Here is a 20,775-nt window from a genome sequence, read left to right on the forward strand (position 1 = left end):
ACTCCCAGAATATCTTCTTCCTGACAGGGACCTGGCTAAACCCGACATCGGCACCCACCATTGCCATAGCCATTCCACTTGGCTACTAGATCTCCCACCAGGCAAAACTTAAGAAACCAGGAGGAGAGCTCGCCATCTTCCACAAAGACTTCGTCACCTGCTCCACCTCCACTGACGAGGGCACAGCCTTCATTGAACACATGCATTTCTGACTTTAGACCGGCAACCACACCCCATTAAAGGCACCGTAGCCTACAGTCTGCCTGGACCACGCACCACCTTCAACAATCTCCTCACAGACTTCATCACCCCCGTTGCTATCCATTCAAACAAATTGTTCCTACTCGGCTACCTCAACTTCCATCTCAACAACCAGAACAATCAAAACTCCACTGCCCTACTCAAAAGCCTTGAGATCCTAGGACTCACCCAGATCATACAGAATCCCCTCAACAACACAAGACACTCCCTCGACCCTATTTTCACAGCCAGCAACAAGGTCAAGTTCAGCCATGTCATTCCACTCACTTGGACAGACTACTCCATCGTCCACTTCTTCATTGACGTACCTCAACCCTACTCCCCTGAGACTACCTATAACCTCAGACACAGCTAGAAAAATATAAAAAGGACACAGCCTGACCTTACACCTTAACAGCCCACCAACAAAACCTGATTGTCGACCTTTATGCTGACCTCAAAGCCTTCAACAACTGGATCACTACCAGTGCAGACACCCTAGCCCCCCCAAAGAACATCAAATACTCAAAAACCAACACACAAGCCAGCTTGTACACCGCGGCCCTTAGAAACTCCAAACAACTCTGCAAACAGTTGGATAGAAGATTGAGGGCCAGTCGGGACACCACTGCAAGAAACACTTACTAGTTTATGCCCAGGAAATATCACACCCAACTCAAAGAGGCAAGAAAAACAGCTCTAGATTGCAGATTAGAAAACAGCTCCAACAGCTGTAAGGAACTCTTCAACATCACCAAAGAATTCTCCAACCCCCACAGCCGTCACCAACTCCATCATCCCTTCGCAAGACCTGTGCTACAACCTCTCCAACTTCTTCCACTAGATCCTCAACATCTACAGCAACTTCAACCCCTATTGCAAGTACTCATCAACCAGCAGACCACCACCCCTTAATCAGACCACCAGATCGCAAACCGGATACGCCTCACCCCAGAAGACACACTGCAGTCATGAAAACAATCCACTTGGGGGCCCCCACCGACTCCTGCCCCCACCATATCTTCAACCTAGGAGGAATTCTGATCAGCTCCTACCTCAGCACCATCATCAACACCTCCATCTAAAGTGGGACCCAAGACAACTGGAAACACAAAGACATCACAGGTCTCCTGAAAAAACCCATGGCAGACCCAAAAGAGCCCAGCTACTACAGACTTATCTGACTCCTGCCCATCCCATCCAAAGTCCTGGAGAAAGCTATCAACAAACAAATCTCGAACCATCTTAAACAACACCACCCACTAGACATCTCGCAATCTGGTTTCCACAAAACCCACAACACAGAAACTGCTCTCGCAGAAGCAATCAATGACATCCAGACCATCATGGACAAAGGACAAATTGCTGCACTCATACCACATGACCTCCCTGCAACATTATAAGTTATAAGACTCCACTGCTCTGTAATACATGGTCCAGCCCATAACTGGTTGACATCCTTCCTCTCCGACCAGACCCAGCAATTCAGGCACCTGCCCTACACCTCAAACCCAAGAACCTCATCTGCATAGTCCCTCGAGGATCATCACTGAGCCCCACCCTCTTCAACCTCCACATGGCACCTCTCGCCCATGTCATAAGTTCCCACTAAACCAACCTTGTATCCTACACAGATGACTCTCAGTTCATCCTCTCCCTCACAGAGAACAACCACACCACCAGGACCAACTTCAACACATCCAAGTCCAATGTAGCAAACTGGATGAAAGAGAACTGCCTCAATCTCAACACAGATACAACTGCAGTCCCAATCTTCGGGAACAAGAGCTCCCCATGGGACTCTTCCTGGTGGCCAATAGACCTGGAACAACTGCCCACACCCACCGTCTATGCCAAAAACCTCAGCATCACTGTGGACGACAGGCTCACTATGGTAAAACAAGTGAACACCGTCACCTCCTACTGCTTCTTCACCCTACATATGCTCCGCAACATATTCCATTGGCTCTCCACTAACACCAGATGCACAGTGACCCAGGCCCTCGTCACCAGCAGACTAGACTACGGCAATGCACTCTACTCTGGCATCAGGTATGCAAAAGGTTCCAGACCACTCAGAACGCTGCAATCAGACTCACCTGTAACATCCCCCGCAACGCTCACATCTCGCCTCACCCGAGAACACTACATTGGCTACCAATCCAGTGAAGTCAATTCAAACTACTTGCCCATGCATGCAAAGCCCTCCACAATGTTGGACATGCCTACCTCAAACACTGCCTCAACTTCCACCAATCCACCAAGCAACTGCACTCAGCCTCACTCCACCTTGTGCACATGGCCCATATCTGCAGGAGGATGCTCCTTTTCCTACTTCGCCACCAAATCCTGAAACAACCTTCGAGGCCACATCAAGTCCTCCCCACCCCTCCTCGAGTTCTGCAAGAAACTGAAGGCCTAGCTATTGAACCAAAAGCCTGATCGGCCTACTCATCTACTACAGTGCCTGGATACCCCTCAGGTGATAACCGAGCTTTACAAACCAACACAACACTTTACTCCTCAAAGCCAATATATCTTGCAAATGTGAGGCCTATTGGCTTTGCCAATGCTTGTTTTTCTTCTGTTTTACTCCCATTGTACTGGTCTGCAAAAAATGAGAGAAATGTGGTACTGGTACGATTGTTTGTATTTATTTGCTGGCCATCACTAACTACTATGCCCTAGAGGTTTACTTTGATTGAAACTAGCAGTGTGTGCTGCTGAAGATGTTTGTTTGATAGAGAAGATGGTGAGTAATAAACTCCAAGATAAATAAAAACTTGGGCTGTTTTTACCAAGTACTGGGGACGTCAGATGGAGATCCTTCAGAGTGAACAACTTGGGGGCAGATTTATTTACACTTTGCACCTCCGCATAGTCATACAAAGGGGTGCAAAGAATTTACTTTCCAGCACACACTTTTGTTGTGCTGCAAAGTAGCCATACAAGTAACGTGCGTGCCTTTGGTAAACCCAACTTTGCGCCCAAAATAATGCCTCCTTGAGGCCGATGCCAACAAGGAGAAATGTTTTATTTCTCCTATCTTTTATCACATTGCTTGTGGGCTGCACTGTAGAGCACACATCCAATGTGTGAAAAGTTTTAAAGTTAGTCACTCTAAGAATAGTATTTTGTACTGGTAGGGTACCCTTCCAGCACAAAATCTATACTAGATATCAGATACACACACCGTTGCACTTTGGTGCAAAGCTGTATGAGTGGTGCAAGACAGCCTTGTTATGTGCCAGCACTAGGCAAGAGAGCAACAGTGCCATATTTGAGTAAATATGGGTCTGCAAAACTCTCTCCCCCAGCTCACTGCAGCGCAGCAGCTTTGGTTGCCGCTCTGCTTTGTACTACTTTTTAATAAGTCTTCCTCTTGGGGCCAAAACTGCTTAGGGTGGAACTTCATTGTGAAGGAAATGGTGTCTAAATTTTCTTAGGATGGTGGCAGACCTTGGGCAGAGGAGGTTTAGTGTCCACTGGAATCGGTCCACGATGGAAGTCACCGAGGTCTTCTGTAGTCGTCTATGAGTTTAGGGTTAGCGCAGTGATGTAAGGTTTGCTTGAAGGATCTACCCTGTGGGCAGGTTATGGCTTACAATACTGGGAGAAAGACAAGGGGGCATATTACCAAGCAATAGCGATAATTATCGCTATTGCTTGGTTAGCGGGAAAAAAATATCGCCGAGCACCGAGGATTTTTACCGCTGAGATACCTTGATATTATCAAGGTTTATCTCAAAAGCGGTAAAAATCCTGCGAAATGCATGAATATCGCTGAAAAATCAGCGATATTCATGCATTATCGTGACAATGCTCTTAGCCATGTTATCCACCTTCAATTGGATAACATGGCTAAGAACTACTTTTAGCAGGCGTTAGCTTTTGGAGATATTCGCGCTTAGCGCGAATATTTCCAAAAGTTGTTAATAGGAGTTAGAGATGTTAGCGACTATTTTCAGTCGCTAACATCTTAGCACGCCCACTTTGCATGTCATTAGCGATAATTATCGCTGACATGCAATGTGGGCCCCTAAATGCCCGCTATCGCCTACAAGCTGTCGCTAACTGGTGTTAGCGACAGCTTGGTAATTGGGCGATAATGCCCTTGGTAATATGCCCCAAGATCTTTAACAGATTTGAATATTAGAAATGATAATGTAAAGCGATACCACATGTATAGAGCAAGCAAACTTGTTTGATGTCTTTAGGGCCAGGTTGCTGGTTGAAGGCTTAACATGGTCCTGGTGCCTTCTTAAGGACCACTTCATTTCTATTTAATTCATAAATAACAAATATTGGTCAATGTTGCTCTTTTTTGTCTGTTTCATAGCTCAGTTAGATCTACCATCTTCTCTTGCAGTGGCATTACATTGTTGCTGAAATGACTACAGGCACATGCATCATTGTAGTCAATTGCAATTCCATAATTGGGATTATTAAGGAATCGTAATTCTGGAATAGCAATTGCCTATGCATGTAGGTTTCGCTAAAATATTAGCGATTCCTACATATTCCTTAATTGCGAATTGCAATTTGCGATTCACAATTAAGGAACAGCTTCCCATTGATCCCTATGGACCTAGAGACCCATAGGAATGAATGGGTGTTGCATGCGCAATTTGAGAGAACTAAATAGGTACTTGCAAATTGCGCAGGCAACTTCAAAGGTGCAAGGGGGCAAAAAGGCCACCCTGATGCACCCCTGAAATTTGCATGTGATCACATGTTGGAGCATGTTTGTGCGCAACATGGCACATTGAGCAAAAATGCACCTTTGTGCATTTCTCAAAGTTTTCACAAATTACCATCAACTTTAAATTGATGGTGATTTGTGATCCCAAATTGCGAAATCACAATTTTAAAGTGCATCATGCATTGCATTAAGGGAATCGCAATTTGCGATTCCCTAAATGCACGTGCAATTCACAATTTAGGTAATCGCAAAATTTGCGATTACCTAAATAGCCAGATTGCATTTGGGTTGATGTATCCCAAATGCAAAAATACCGGTATTTACAATGATGCATGTGCCCCTACATGATTTCAGTCTGTAATTAGAAGTACCTTGCAAAGCATAATTGTAGCCATTCCTACTTTCATATGTGTATTACTACTCTTTTCTCCTTTCATGCAGACATGGAAGACAATGACAACAGCACCAGTGGCTTCTCTGAATCCAGCCCAACTGCTGAAGTCTCCAGCACCTACCAGTATGATGATGAACCCGGTATAGACGTGGCCGTCGCAGTTCCCGTAACAGTCATTGACGAAGTTCCTGACTTCAACAATTACTATCCTGAACGGTATGAGGAAGCTGTGCAAACATCAAAAACATATGCACACTCAAAAGACCTCAAGCCTGTGGGCAACCTCATCAATGAAAACAATAACAAAGTCTCTTTTGACAAACTGTCGTCAGCGATCGGTCAACTACCCACAAATGGAAATCTATCAGAAAGTAGAATTTCCCACTCAAATGGCAGTATTTCAGAAAGCAGAATGTCTAAAACAAATGGGAATCTTCCAGTCAAAAGGTCATCACATGAAAATCTTTCTCTAAATGGGATATCCTACCCTCATGAGAATCACACAAATGAAAATTCGTCTGAGGGTAAATTCAGTTTCAGAGTTGTGCACAGAGATTCAGTTCCGTCGCATAGATCATCATTTGAAAATGAATTCACTGCAGAAACCCCAAGGCGTGCCTCTGAAAGTAAGGATACTGCTGGTGAACAAACACCCGAGGCATGTTCTCCAATGTTCGACCCTGTTCAGCACAACACAGGTATCCATTTTGACAAAAATGGCAACCGAAGAACATGGACCAAAAGTAAAACTGAGCCTGATCTTGGACGCATCCAGCCAACAGCTAGTGATGAACCTAAAGCCCCCATCCTGCGGTGGCAGCAAAGCTATGAGCCGAAAGCTGGTCTGACCACCTTTAAGGTTGTTCCTCCAAAACCTGGTGTGAAGCAGTATGACAGAGGCGTTTCCCTCTCTTCTAGTGCCATTAAGATTGATGAGTTGGGAAACCTTGTGAATCCGCGTGCTCCCCCTGAGAAAAAGGATACACCTGACTCTTCTGCTAATGACTCAGAAGGCTCTTTACTTCGAAGAGCAAAAGCATTCTGGAGATCAAACTCTTCAGAAAACCAAACAGAGAACTCTACAGAGGAAGCACATAAAAAGCCATTATCGCCCACCACACCAACTAAGGCTCATAACCAAGAGAGAGGGAGTAAAGTAACAGTTCTGAAAGAAAAGGCAGACTATCATCAAACTCTTCCTTCTAAGATGAGTTGGCGGGAATCTGACCTGAAAGAGTTCCAACCACCTCAGGTACTAAAAATGCCAACTGCTGCTGAAATTACTAGGGCGAAGGGCGACCTCTCCTTTCTAAAGCCTTCCAAAAGGACATCCAGCCAGTATGTAGCCTCAGCAATCACAAGGTATACAAAGACACAGAGTCAGTCCACTGAAGGAGAACCAAAGCATGAAGACAGGCAACAGAGTGTTACATTGGAACCTAAAGAGAAGAAATGCATCATTTTATCAAAATACACGCCAGTGGAGCGCCAGGATGAAATAAGGGGCCCCAGTCAGGAATGTAACAGTTTCAAAAACACAGTGTGGAATAGAGTATCCCAGAGCAATGACTCTAGAATAGAGAAGAACACAAATAGAGTTGAGCCATTTTATGACAGAAATCAAACTACCTTCTCCAACAGCATCAATGCTCAACTTTCAAAGCCATCATATAGGGACCCCATTATTCAAAGAATCCCTGGGTACAATGCATGCTCTGAGGCAGCAGATAAGGTATCAAACACTTTCCTGGCACAGAGATGTGAGACTAATGATGATGTGGACTTCTTGTCTGCCCAGGATTCCCAGGCTACCTGCCTGCCGCATGTTTCTTCAGGCGTATTATCTAGTTCAACGGAAGGTGGGCCACAAAACGGTGCAAGAACGGGGCATGCAAAGCATTCATTTGCTGTTAATTCTGGTACGACAAGTGGCCAAGCCACCGAAAACACAGATAATAAACCAGTGGCTTTGCCAAGGAGGATAAGCTTGGAATCTGATACCCTGGCGGAGAATAGTGTGTTTGGACCCAAGAAAAGGTTCCGACCAGTTGTACAAAAACCTGCACAAAAAGATATCTCACCGCACTCAGCACTAATGGAATCCATCCAGTCGGGAGAAGGGAAGCAAAGACTCCGATCAGTTCAGGTAAAGTGAGAACAACTTAGGGTCTAATAAGGTCATTTGCAGTAACAAATGTGCTAGACAGAAATGGCTGACTTTATTTCATTTATGTATGTGGGAAGTAGTATATCACTCTAGAGAAGATGTAGAGGGAGATGGTGGGAACTCATCCAACCTACAGTGTCCTTGGGACACCAAACACAGAATATTGAAAAGTAGTGATACTTTTAGATACATTTGTATACCAGAAGGCACAAATGCGCACCTTGGGTAAATCTTTGTATGCCTCCATGTACATTTGAAACATAGTAGGAGTATTTTGTGTCATACTCCAGGTTTAGCTCACTAGATATACCTGAAGTATTTTACAAAATGAACAGATAGGAGTAGATCTGTTGGACTAAAACTTAACAACCTATAGGGCACATTTACTAGGAAGTGGCGGAGCACGGCATTATCAACCTTGGCTTAATACCGCGCTCTGTTACTTCCAAAATGCAGGGCTGCATCTTATTTACAATGATACGGTGCAGCACTGCGTTTCTCCCTGCGTTGACGCTAAATTTAGCTGCCGAGCACCAACGCAGGTACCCTTGCTCCATAGTGCAAGGGTGCCTGCATTGTAGGGGAAGATTGTTTATGTGCAGGAAGGTGTCCCTTCCCGCACATAAACAATCTGAAATGTTAAGCCTATTTACACCCCTCAAAGCAAGTGTGTGAGATTTCGGATTATCAACAGAGGTGAAATGAATGAAATGAATGAATGAAAACTACACTTATATAGCGCTATCTACCCGGAGGCCTCGTAGCGCTTGTGACTGACAGCTTAGTTAACGCAGGCTCGGGTAGATCAGCAGAGTTTAGCATAGAAGTGAGTTTTCAAAGCTTTCCTGAAGGCGAGATGGTTAGTGGTTTCTCGCAGGGATAAAGGAAGAGTATTCCACAGTTTAGCCGCGGTGTGTGAAAAAGAACGGCCTCCCCAGCGGGCTTTCTTGATTCTAGTCAAGGCAGCCAATTGGAGGGTACCGGATCGGAGGGCACGTGGAGGAACATAGGGAGTAACCAGGGGCTGTAAGATTGCAGGGCCTTGGCGGTAGAAGGTTTTGTGTAGAATACACATGGCCTTGAATTGAACTCTGGCCGCTATAGGGAGCCAATGAAGTTCCCTTAGGGCATTCCTTGCTGACTGCCAGCGAGGGAGATTGTAAAGCAGCCGGGCCGCACTGTTTTGGGCAACTTGGAGCTTCTGGGTGACAAAGGATGGGGCTCCCATATAGAGGGCATTCCCATAGTCCAGGCGAGATAGTACGAGGGCCTGGACCAGGATCCTCCTTGCTTGGAATGGAAGCAGAGGGAGCACCTTCCGGAGCATCCTCATTAATCCAAAACAGGTAGCGGCAGTTTTTATGGCCTGGGCTGAGAAGTTCAAGGCGGTGTCAAGCCAGATCCCTAAGCTTTTTATTTGGGGCTTGGGGGCAGGAGGTGGGCCCAAACATGGTGGCCAGATGGATGAGAAGACAGAGGGTGAAGGATTACCCAATAGCATGACATCTGTCTTCTCCCCGTTTAGCTTTAGACAGGAAGATTGCATCCATCTGGCAACGGCCTCTAGACAGGGGCCTAAGGTGTTAGACGATCCCTCCGAGTGGTCTAACGAGACCACCAGTTGGGTATCGTCTGCGTAGGTGACAATACGCACACCGAAGGGTTGGACTATCCTGTCTAGGGGCTCCATGTAGGTGTTAAACAGGGTGGGGCTCAGGGATGAGCCCTGAGGAACCCCACACCTGAGAGGGTGTTTAGGCGACACCACTTCGCCCTCGAAGACCTGGAAGAAGCGGTCAGCCAGGAAGGAAGTCAACCATTCCAGGGCCGCGCCCGACACGCCCATGTCCGCCAGACGTTGTAATAGCGTGACATGGTTTACCGTGTCGAACGCGGCGCTGAGGTCTAATAAGATGATGGCGACTTTTCCTCCCCGGTCTAACACTGCTCTTGCCTCCTCTGTTACCGCCAGAAGGGCTGTTTCAGTCCCATGTAAAGGGCGAAACCCTGTCTGGGAGGCACGTAGAAGGCTATTTGCTTCCAAATAGCTCATCAAGGTGTTATTTACGTGCCTCTCCAGCAGTTTACTTAGCCAGGGGAGCAAGGAGACAGGACGGTAATTCGCCAAGTTGGACTGGTCAAGATTGGGCTTCTTCAGCAAAGCCCTCACCATCGCACACTTCCATGAAGGAGGTACGACTTTTGAGGAGATGGAGGTGTTAAGTACATCTAATATGACCGGGCGAATCACGTCCATAGCTTTGTTGAGGGTCTGAGGGGGTGCAGGGTCATTAGGGGAGCCAGAGGTAGTTTTGGAAATAAGTTTATCTAGGACTGGAATATCCAAGAGTGGGATTGTGTCCAGTTTACTGGAGGCAGAACCCTCAGGGACTGTGGGAATGAGGGGTACCAGATCGTTATTGACAGTCCCAAAGGAGGAATATATAGTCTGGATTTTATCCGAAAAGAAAGCAGCTAAATCATTACAACGGTTTTGGGCATCGTCCGTGGAGGGGCATTCTGCAGGGGGGGAAATGATTGACTTAACAATTTTAAAAATTTCCCTAGGGGCATTGGCGGCTGTGTTGATTTTGCTACCGTAGAAAGAAGCTTGTGCCTCCTTTAATTCCTGTTTATAACGCCTAATGGCCACTCTGTATTTATCCTTCCTCAGTTCGGAATAGTCCTGTCTCCAGGCTCTTTCGAGTTTGCGACAGGCTAGTTTCTGTGTCTTAAGAGTGGGCGTAAACCAAGGGGAGGCTTTATGTCTTTTTGAGGGGTTGCAGACCTGTACCGGGAGTACCTTATCAAGTGTGGAGGTGATCCACACATCAAAGTTATTAGCTGCAGTGTGGGCGTTCAGCGTCTTCTTAGGTTTATCTCTAACCAAGGCATCTTCCCAATCCAAAAGGGGAAGAGAGGGCCATTTCCTACCGTGATGTTTAACAAGGCCGTGGGCGAGGGGAGGTGTGTTTGTACGCCAAGTAAAGGGAATTAAAAAATGATCCGTCCAAGGTAATGGGATAGGGGGCTCAACTATAAGAACATCAATATTGCTATAAATGTGGTCGAGCAGGTGGCCTCTATTATGGGTTACATAAAACCCCTTTTGATGTAAGTCCAGCGCTTGAAGGTTAGTGCAAAGGGTGTTAGCTGCAGTATCGTGAGGATCATCCAGATGCAAGTTAAAATCCCCCAGCAAGGTGAAATTGGACGAGGATAATACGATACTTGCTGTAAGCTCTGTGATTTTCGTAATAAAATCATTAAGTGCGCCCGGAGGACGGTAAGCCAGGATGCCCGAGAAGGTGGTAGTAGGGGAGAGTTCTAGCGCAAAGTGTAAACTTTTGCAAGTTGCTAAATTGGCAGGGGTGGTTCGACATTTATAGGTGTCACGATAAACAATAGCCACGCCTCCCCCTCTCCCAATCTGGCGATCCAGTCTTTTTAACGTATATCCCTGTGGGATTGCCCAGACAATGGCTGGGTCATTGTCTATATGAAGCCAGGTTTCCGTTAAAAAGAGGGCGTGGGGTTTAAGCTCCTCAATCAGTGTGCGTAATTCGATGTAGTGTTTACAAACAGATCTACAATTTAGTAGATACATTTTCCACTCATGAATAGGAGATGAAGGATGGGATAGAAGGGGTGATGGGCTCCAGTTGCATGTTTTACAGACAAAGTCAGTATTGAGTGGTAAGAACGTGTGATCACATGACTGAGTAGTAGAGGGAAGAAGATCACAAAGCGCAGAGGAACCATAGCACCGCGGAGGACCTACCATCATACAATACAACAGGACCTGGCCACCAGTCAGCAGGAAGCGTCTGGACGCGGACTGGCGCAGACTGGCTTCTCTTTGGCGCCTCTTCGGCGCGTATACGGCGCTACCGCTGCGCGTCACCGCTGCGCGGCGAAAAGGGAACTATAAAGATTAGGCAAAGGGGTAGACTAGCGCGTCAACCGTCCTAAGATGGCCGCCTATGCTGGAACAACCAGGAAGTGGTGCCGCTTGCCTCCCTCCACTACAAACAGCACAAGTTGCTGCGGTGGACCGGGGAGTGAGCGAGCAGAATACAGGTGAGAAAACACAGGTTTTAAAATAGCAGTTTAAAAACACAATATCACAATGTCACTTGTAGCAGTCTAGCTCGCTACCAAGCGCTAGCGTAACGAACTTTACAGTCAATTATCGAGCGCGAAAGACTCTGACCCTTAAGTAGTCAGGGCAAAGGGTAGACTAGCGCGTCAACCGTCCTAAGATGGCCGCCTATGCTGGAACAACCAGGAAGTGGTGCCGCTTGCCTCCCTCCACTACAAACAGCACAAGTTGCTGCGGTGGACCGGGGAGTGAGCGAGCAGAATACAGGTGAGAAAACACAGGTTTTAAAATAGCAGTTTAAAAACACAATATCACAATGTCACTTGTAGCAGTCTAGCTCGCTACCAAGCGCTAGCGTAACGAACTTTACAGTCAATTATCGAGCGCGAAAGACTCTGACCCTTAAGTAGTCAGGGCAAAGGGTAGACTAGCGCGTCAACCGTCCTAAGATGGCCGCCTATGCTGGAACAACCAGGAAGTGGTGCCGCTTGCCTCCCTCCACTACAAACAGCACAAGTTGCTGCGGTGGACCGGGGAGTGAGCGAGCAGAATACAGGTGAGAAAACACAGGTTTTAAAATAGCAGTTTAAAAACACAATATCACAATGTCACTTGTAGCAGTCTAGCTCGCTACCAAGCGCTAGCGTAACGAACTTTACAGTCAATTATCGAGCGCGAAAGACTCTGACCCTTAAGTAGTCAGGGCAAAGGGTAGACTAGCGCGTCAACCGTCCTAAGATGGCCGCCTATGCTGGAACAACCAGGAAGTGGTGCCGCTTGCCTCCCTCCACTACAAACAGCACAAGTTGCTGCGGTGGACCGGGGAGTGAGCGAGCAGAATACAGGTGAGAAAACACAGGTTTTAAAATAGCAGTTTAAAAACACAATATCACAATGTCACTTGTAGCAGTCTAGCTCGCTACCAAGCGCTAGCGTAACGAACTTTACAGTCAATTATCGAGCGCGAAAGACTCTGACCCTTAAGTAGTCAGGGCAAAGGGTAGACTAGCGCGTCAACCGTCCTAAGATGGCCGCCTATGCTGGAACAACCAGGAAGTGGTGCCGCTTGCCTCCCTCCACTACAAACAGCACAAGTTGCTGCGGTGGACCGGGGAGTGAGCAAGCAGAATACAGGTGAGAAAACACAGGTTTTAAAATAGCAGTTTAAAAACACAATATCACAATGTCACTTGTAGCAGTCTAGCTCGCTACCAAGCGCTAGCGTAACGAACTTTGGAGATGAGCTCCCACAAAATTTGTAATAAAGGGCCCGATGTAGGTGAAATAGATTTACCCATTTTTCAATTACCGAATTTTACCGATTCGGTAATTAAAAATCGGTAAATCTATGTGGTGGACATGTAGGTATTCCAGATGTGCTGGAATACCGAATCGGATGATTTTGGTATTTACCGATTCGGTAAATACCGAATCGGTAATGCCCATTCATTCCTATGGGCTTTGAAGCCCATAGGAATGAATGGGCATTTGCATTACCGATTCGGTATTTACCGAATCGGTAAATACCGAATTTCACAAGGGTGCAGTGGGTGTCACTTTGACACCCTCTGGCACCCCCAAAACAGGCTCGGGTGCCATGTGGCAGGCATACATGCCCTAAGGGCAGGTCTGCCTGTCACATGGCATAGGTGTGTATACACACATGTGCATGCACACCGGAATCGGTATTTTACCATCAAATTGGATTTGATGGTAAAATACTGATTCGGTAAGGCCTTTGGGACTCTGAAGAGTCCCACCTACTTCTGGGTGGCTCACATTCGGTAAATTTACCGATTTTTTATTTTACCGAATCGGTAAAATTACAGATTCAGTAATTTTACCGATTCGATAAAATAATGCCCCCTATAGCGATCACCTATTTACCGATCGGTAACGGCCGAAAATACCGATTTTCGGCCGTTACCGACCGACCTACATCTGGCCCCCAGTGTCTTGCTGAGTAAATCACTATTCACCAGAGAATCCTAGGCATACAGCTGGTTGCTATGGTTCAAGGCATCAGCTTTCTCTTTGTGAAAATGTGAGGAAAATATTTAAGCAGTACCCAAACAACATTAAAGCCAATACACCATAAAGTAAAATCCCAAGCCAATGTAGTAAAAAGAAAACTGTATTTAGTTAAATAGAACCAAAGCAATAAAAATCAGATAAGAGTATCAGGAATAATTATGTTAAGGAAATGTCAAAAAACACCCACAAAAACAATGGGAAAGTCAAAAGCAATGCTATTTTTTGGTGGTGAGGATGATTCGGAGTTATGTGCCATTTGTGACATGATCCTGTCTAAGGCATGAAATCAACCGTTCTAAAACTGTGAGGGAGGAAGAAAGCTATCCTATGTGAATGTGACACAATAAGATGTCTCTAGGGCATGAAATATACCCATCAGTTATCGTCCGATACCGCCCTTATCATCATCTGGGTCTCCTCACACCAAGGAGAGTATGATTGCAGCCACTATGTGTTGAAGTGGGTACCAATAAACCAGTGATATTGGGTACGTATGGGTGTATCTGGACAGGTATGTAAAGGTAACTGATTTGCAGTGTGTGAGGAAATAGTGAAAAACAAGTGATGTGAACTAAATGATGTGTATAAAATTGGAGAGATAGGAGGGAAAAATAAATTTAATGATATCCCCCTGTCTTCCAATGGTAAAAACAGAGCATAGAAATAAGCAGGTTTCACAAATATCTGCTAGTTAGAACTAGAGGTCAACATGTTTCAGCAGTCATGGGACTGGAATTGTCCGCTGCCTTCTTCAGGACCAGTTACTCACTACTGCAAAAAGAATATTGTAAAAGGGCATTAACAGAAAAAGTAACAAAGTTTACAACCACATCACCTGGAAACCTTAGGTGCATAGGGTATATCCTCCGTAATTCTGGGTAATGTCCAGAAGCAGAAGAAGTCATGCCAAAGAATACAGGAAATCAAGAAGAAAAGAGAGAAAATGTTGGTGTCATGATTTGCACAACATCAAAACACAGCACACACCAGGCTAATAGTTCCAAAGTCATTTAGGAAATATACACACTGGCCTCATGTGTACAGATATCTCATGTACTCACTTACCTATTAGGTAGGAGGAATAGGTTTCACCTCACCTGGCTACGGCTCAGGAAAGTTGGGGCACCGCTCTAATAAAAACAGATGAGGAGGAAAGTGAAGGTTCATAGAATCACCGCACAAAAAAACCTCATCCATGCACTATACATCTACACACATATGGCTTCTTTGTGCTGAGACAGGTAATCATAACGAAGCTATTAGCAACAACAGCAGTCTCCCATTCACTGAACAGTGTATTTGTCTCAGGTTTATTCAGGACTAATAAAGTAATATGCATCACTTTGTTCTAGCACGAAGGGACAATAACGTTATTGATTCAAGCTGCCAGTTGCATGGAATCAACAAACCAAAACGTGACTCTAGTGATTCTAAATTGAGTCAAATGCGTGTCCGGAAACCCAGAGCAAGAGCCTCTGATAAGTCTTATAATCCATTTAGTCTTAGTTTGTCAGATGCTAGAGCATGCAAACCCGGAAAGCTGGCATCGCCTCCCGCCACTGAGGGTGTCAATACATGTACGCCCACGTTTAACGAGAATCAGAAAGGACGTTAATACAGCCGTCTATGCTCGCGAAGTGAGCCTAGACAAGTCGGTGGCGTACCGGCCAGGGCAAAAGTGAGGACAAAACTATATAATCCTCTGTAGTCACCAGGGCCCTCTCGCTCACTCACCTCTCCGTCGGTACTCCGAGCGTCCCTCCAAACCGATTCGGGGAGGTGAGGAGTGTAAAGCAGGTGCCATCTTTATTACGGCATCCGAATAGTACCTGTGTCACATGGGAGCGTCAGTTTGCGTCCCAAAGACGGGCAACTTGGGAAATGTGGTTTTGAACATTGATCATGTTGTCTGCAGCCAGAAAAAGTTGTACTATGACAAGTGTCAGCACTGCATTTATATACCAAAAAAGTATAGCAGCAATTGGGTCAGCTCGTGTTCAAAAAAGATGTCGTCTTTATAACAGGATCAATACCAAAAGATCCCTGTACCCTGGACTGGGATTAGTGTTCATCTAATCAGGCATGCCATTCTGCTGGAATTTATATACTTTAATTCCTCAGCGGACGCCCTCTGAGAACGTCAGTCAAGGCGTGTGACCTCAAACATGCCAGTTTGTCCAAAAACAAATCATTGTTTCTTTGAACATAAAAACTAAGGGAGATCATCCAGACGTATTTTTCAACTCAACAAAACCCACCAGCGACTGCTCAACTGAAACAGTGCACCATCCACACTTATAGTGAAATAAACATAGAAAAAATGTGTGGTGAGGAGGAAGGCACCTCACGGGAGAACACCCTCGGGGCCTTTAGGCAGGTAAGTACCAAATTCTTGCCCATTTCTCATCATCGGTTGCCATACCTCCTCAAAGAAAATGTGTCCCAACGCAAAACCATATGTGTCATGTGCATATAAACAGGTGCAAGACAAACAACATCCAAGGAATCACTCCTCAGTATGAAAACAAGAAAAGTGTCTAAAATCAACTGACACACCAAAGTTACAATGTTATTATTAGTTGTGGTGTGTACAGGTGAATTAAAAAGGGTGGTAGCTTAGCCTCGCATACCAATACCCACAGCCAACATGTTTCACTGCCCTACACACTTATTGGCAGATTCATCAGGGCTCACCACTGGGTCGTTGCACCAATATTGGACACTCTCATAGTGAAAACCTTATCCAGCCAAATCCTCTCGTACCAGCTGGAAGAGGACAGGAATTCTTTGTCGATTGTCACATCAATCGTACAAACTGGCACCAGGACCGTAACTCATCCCCACTGGGATGAGTTACGGTCCTGGTGCCAGTGGGATGAGTTACGGTCCTGGTGGCAGTGTGTACGATTGATGTGACAATCGACAAAGAATTCCTGTCCTCTTCCAGCTGGTACGAGAGGATTTGGCTGGATAAGGTTTTCACTATGAGAGTGTCCAATATTGGTGCAACGACCCAGTGGTGAGCCCTGATGAATCTGCCAATAAGTGTGTAGGGCAGTGAAACATGTTGGCTGTGGGTATTGGTATGCGAGGCTAAGCTACCACCCTTTTTAATTCACCTGTACACACCACAACTAATAATAACATTGTAACTTTGGTGTGTCAGTTGATTTTAGACACTTTTCTTGTTTTCATACTGAGGAGTGATTCCTTGGATGTTGTTTGTCTTGCACCTGTTTATATGCACATGACACATATGGTTTTGCGTTGGGACACATTTTCTTTGAGGAGGTATGGCAACCGATGATGAGAAATGGGCAAGAATTTGGTACTTACCTGCCTAAAGGCCCCGAGGGTGTTCTCCCGTGAGGTGCCTTCCTCCTCACCACACATTTTTTCTATGTTTATTTCACTATAAGTGTGGATGGTGCACTGTTTCAGTTGAGCAGTCGCTGGTGGGTTTTGTTGAGTTGAAAAATACGTCTGGATGATCTCCCTTAGTTTTTATGTTCAAAGAAACAATGATTTGTTTTTGGACAAACTGGCATGTTTGAGGTCACACGCCTTGACTGACGTTCTCAGAGGGCGTCCGCTGAGGAATTAAAGTATATAAATTCCAGCAGAATGGCATGCCTGATTAGATGAACACTAATCCCAGTCCAGGGTACAGGGATCTTTTGGTATTGATGCTTAGTGAGTGGAGGGCTGTCCCTAAACGTACCCTTATTTCCCTCTTGGCTCCCTCTTGTATTGCGTGCGTCTTTATACCAGGATCTGACAAACCTCTATATCCTGTGGGTGTGTCTCATTTTGTTCGGAGTCTCTGGAGATGGGATCCCACAGGAAATAGTAGAACCTCAGCAGCAGGTGGTGGTGAGTCATGAACCTATCCCTGCTAAGTTACCACTCAGAGCTCTTCCCTACTTATTTCAGAAGGCCACCAGATATGTGTTTAAGCTCCCGTAGAAACACTATAGCAAGGGAAAGGGAGTTTGCCAAAATGATGGAAGACTACTTTCACTCATTGAGATCTTGCATCCTGCCAATGATTTTATAAAATTAATTTTTGAGGCGAATTTACTAAACATCTAAGTCCACCAATGAACCAGGCGTTTAATGAAAAGCAAATGTTATGAATGTGAGCGTTATAACTTTTTTCTAAGCCAAGTTAGTAAAATGTGGACTATATACCTAAAGCAGACCTTGACAAAATAAAAATGCTTCTTCAGCCTGTTCAGAAAATATCACTTTTGATCCCTGTTAATGTGGGCAAACACCAGTTTCATATCCAGCATGTCATTCTTCTTTACAGCATGCACCCATGCTGTATAGGCTCAGCGGCACCTGTTGTGGGTGACTTAGCTAATGTTGGGAGTAGGCTTTCAAGCATGTCCAACATGTTTATGTTTATTCTGACTTGTGGCTGAGGCAGCCATTTTGTTGGAGTAAACCCACACCTGACTTCATTACCACTGGTGCACAGAGTTGGACCTGTCCTTCAGGCACTCTGGCATTTCCAGATGGGTTATCTAGTACAGGCCAGTATGTGAGGTGGTTCATCTGGTCCTTTTGGCCGGTGCAGGAGCAAGCAGCTCATGCGTTGGCCCTTTCAATCTGGCCCCTCTGGTACTGCCACAGTTCTCAATGGGTAAGTCCAGCACTGCTGCTGCAGTTTTTGGCCACGTTACTTTGCTGTTGCATTAAAGTCAAATATGCCAGTTGGGGTTAGACAATTGTTTGTCAAGGTTTTAGTCCGGGCACAAGAACTGTGATGTGTTTAGCAGCATCAATATGCTCTGGACCCAAATATGGCGCTATGGCTTAGCTTTTCAAAGAGTTTTAGCATTTGCAATCCCTCTGATTCAGTACATCAAAGGGTGTGAATGTTAAAACCCTTTTAAAAATGCATTAAGCACATTTATTCATTGGGAAAAGGTTTTCTGAATCATTAACTGGGTTTAGGAAACCAAATACTGATTCCTTAGGGTATGTAGTAAATTTTTACGACAGTAATACATTTGTAAAATATGCATATGCTAGCAATACCTCAAAGTAGGTGGTAGCCCATTCACAAATGGCAAGTGGTCTACAACGGATCCCTTCGCCTTTCTGAATGCGATATTTTTTATAAGAGTAGACCTCAGCATGCCACCATCTGTGATGGTCTCCATTTGAAGTGAGGTGCAATTTGCGACCTACCACATTAATATTCATGAGGATGGTAGGATTGTGAGCCTTATTTTGTGAACCAACCTATGCGTGCATAGATCGGTATGCACAATACTTTAGTGGTCACAAAAAGTTGGTAGACAAATTGCTACCGCATTTTGCAAACACATCAATAGTACATGAAACCCTAGATCCGGTAAAAAGCTGATGGAATGATATAAAAAGAATTCACTTGTTCCCAACGGGCATGCCATTAAAACCACATTTGCCAGATTTGTGGCAATATTATTTCATGCCAAAGGACATGAGCAACGCACAATCAACAACGCTTTTCTCTACAAGAAGACCACATATATCAATGTCACGGTCCAAAATAAGTTCCCATTTCATGACAAGCCAGCCATGACTTTAATTGCAGGAAGCAATGGAGTCAGCAGACAGGCCATTGTTTCAAGTTCCTTCAAACACAATAGCTTTGCAAGACCTTGGATGAACTGTTGGCTTCCTCTGTACAGTAGAAACACACTCTTATCATACAGGATGCTACACGGCAGCAGCTTCTAACACTCAGCTCTCTTCCATGTTTTCACCTAGGGACTGGTGAGAATTTCTGACTGATCGAGCAGAAAGTGCACTTATTTTTTAAAAGATCTATTTATTGGCATTTCTTGTTAGTATTGTTCCACTTTATCACATTTACAAATCAGAGCTACAAAAAATGAAGAAACAACACCCAATCAGCAAATATAATACAGCACAGTTACCCACACCTACCACTCACAGGTCACACGGTCAGATTTTCTCTCTTCCTCACAGTTTCCTCATGGTCCCCCATAAATCCTCCCAGTGTTCATACAGGCCCAACAAGATCCATGTTGCAGCTCTTGGGCACCAGTCTCACGTTATCAAAATGGTCCCACCAGGCGCCCCATAATTTATGATGCTTTCCAAGGCAGCCTCTTGTTTTTTAAACTGATCCCTTGGCAAAGCGCAGCAGTCTATGCCTCTCAACCGTTCTGCAGTCGGTATGGCTTTTTTTGACCTCCAGTGAAAGGCAGTGTCCCTCGTGGGGAACACAGGACCTATTCATACAAGTGTTCCACCCCACTTATGCCCATCCCGAGTCTTGTAGTACATTAGAGATTGACGCTTTGGATGTCTTTCTATTGGAATGCCAGTCAAGTGTTGTGAATACCTGGGACCAGTAAGGCTGCATAACTGGACAGCCAGCGGCCTATGCAAAAAGGTGCTCCTGCTCCATCTGCATTTCAAGCAATTCATGTTGGGCACTGTCTATATTTCCCACAGTCTCTCCGGCGTATAGCACACCCTGTGGAAATATTTAAATTGGGTAAGGTGCAGCCTAGCTGAGATCATCACTTGTCTTTCAGCCATCTTTGCTTCCACCGATTCAAACTCCTCTGATATGCCCAAGTCTTGCTTCCATTGTTTCCTAAGTGTCAGAAGGGGGTAATGAGAGCTAAGCATTAGTGCTTTATGCAGCCTAGAAATACCCTTTGACCTAGATGTACTAAAAAGTCATGCAACGCAGCAAGACAACTTGTTGCTCTGTGCTGCGTGACACGGGGAGAGCCGGAATGTGCCGTATCTACTTAGATGCATGCCTGCTCTCTCCCTGCACTGGCGCATGGAATTCTGCCCACAGCAACGCAGGGACCCCTGCACCAAGTGCCTGCATTACAGTCAAGATTGGTTTTGTGCAAGAAGGGACACCATCCTGCACAAAAACAAACCTCAGAGGCATGTCCTCTTTCTATGATTGCTGCAAAATGCTGCACACATAGGACGAGGAAATAACAAGGAGAAATGAAGATATTTCCTCGTTCTGCCTTTGTTGGGATGGCGGGCCATTTCAACACTGTCTCAGTTTTACTATTCTTAGTAAATCCGGGAACGCACCAAGAACCATTTGTGGATGCTTGGGAACTCCCACGCTCCTCCCATGG

At 45.4% G+C, this 20,775-nt stretch overlaps 1 protein-coding gene across 1 annotated transcript in view; it reads left to right on the plus strand.

Moving 5' to 3' along the window:
• COBL (cordon-bleu WH2 repeat protein) overlaps nt 1–20,775 on the plus strand; it is a 955,089-nt gene that overhangs the window by 881,126 nt on the left and 53,188 nt on the right. Inside the window, exon 13 of the mRNA XM_086964957.1 lies at nt 5,384–7,482. Within this exon, the coding sequence (XP_086821083.1) occupies nt 5,384–7,482 (2,099 nt within the window). The remainder of the gene's footprint in view (nt 1–5,383; nt 7,483–20,775) is intronic.

This window comes from Lissotriton vulgaris, chromosome 4_1 (genome assembly GCF_964263255.1).
Source record: "Lissotriton vulgaris chromosome 4_1, aLisVul1.2, whole genome shotgun sequence".
NCBI classification, from domain to species: Eukaryota; Metazoa; Chordata; class Amphibia; order Caudata; family Salamandridae; genus Lissotriton; species Lissotriton vulgaris.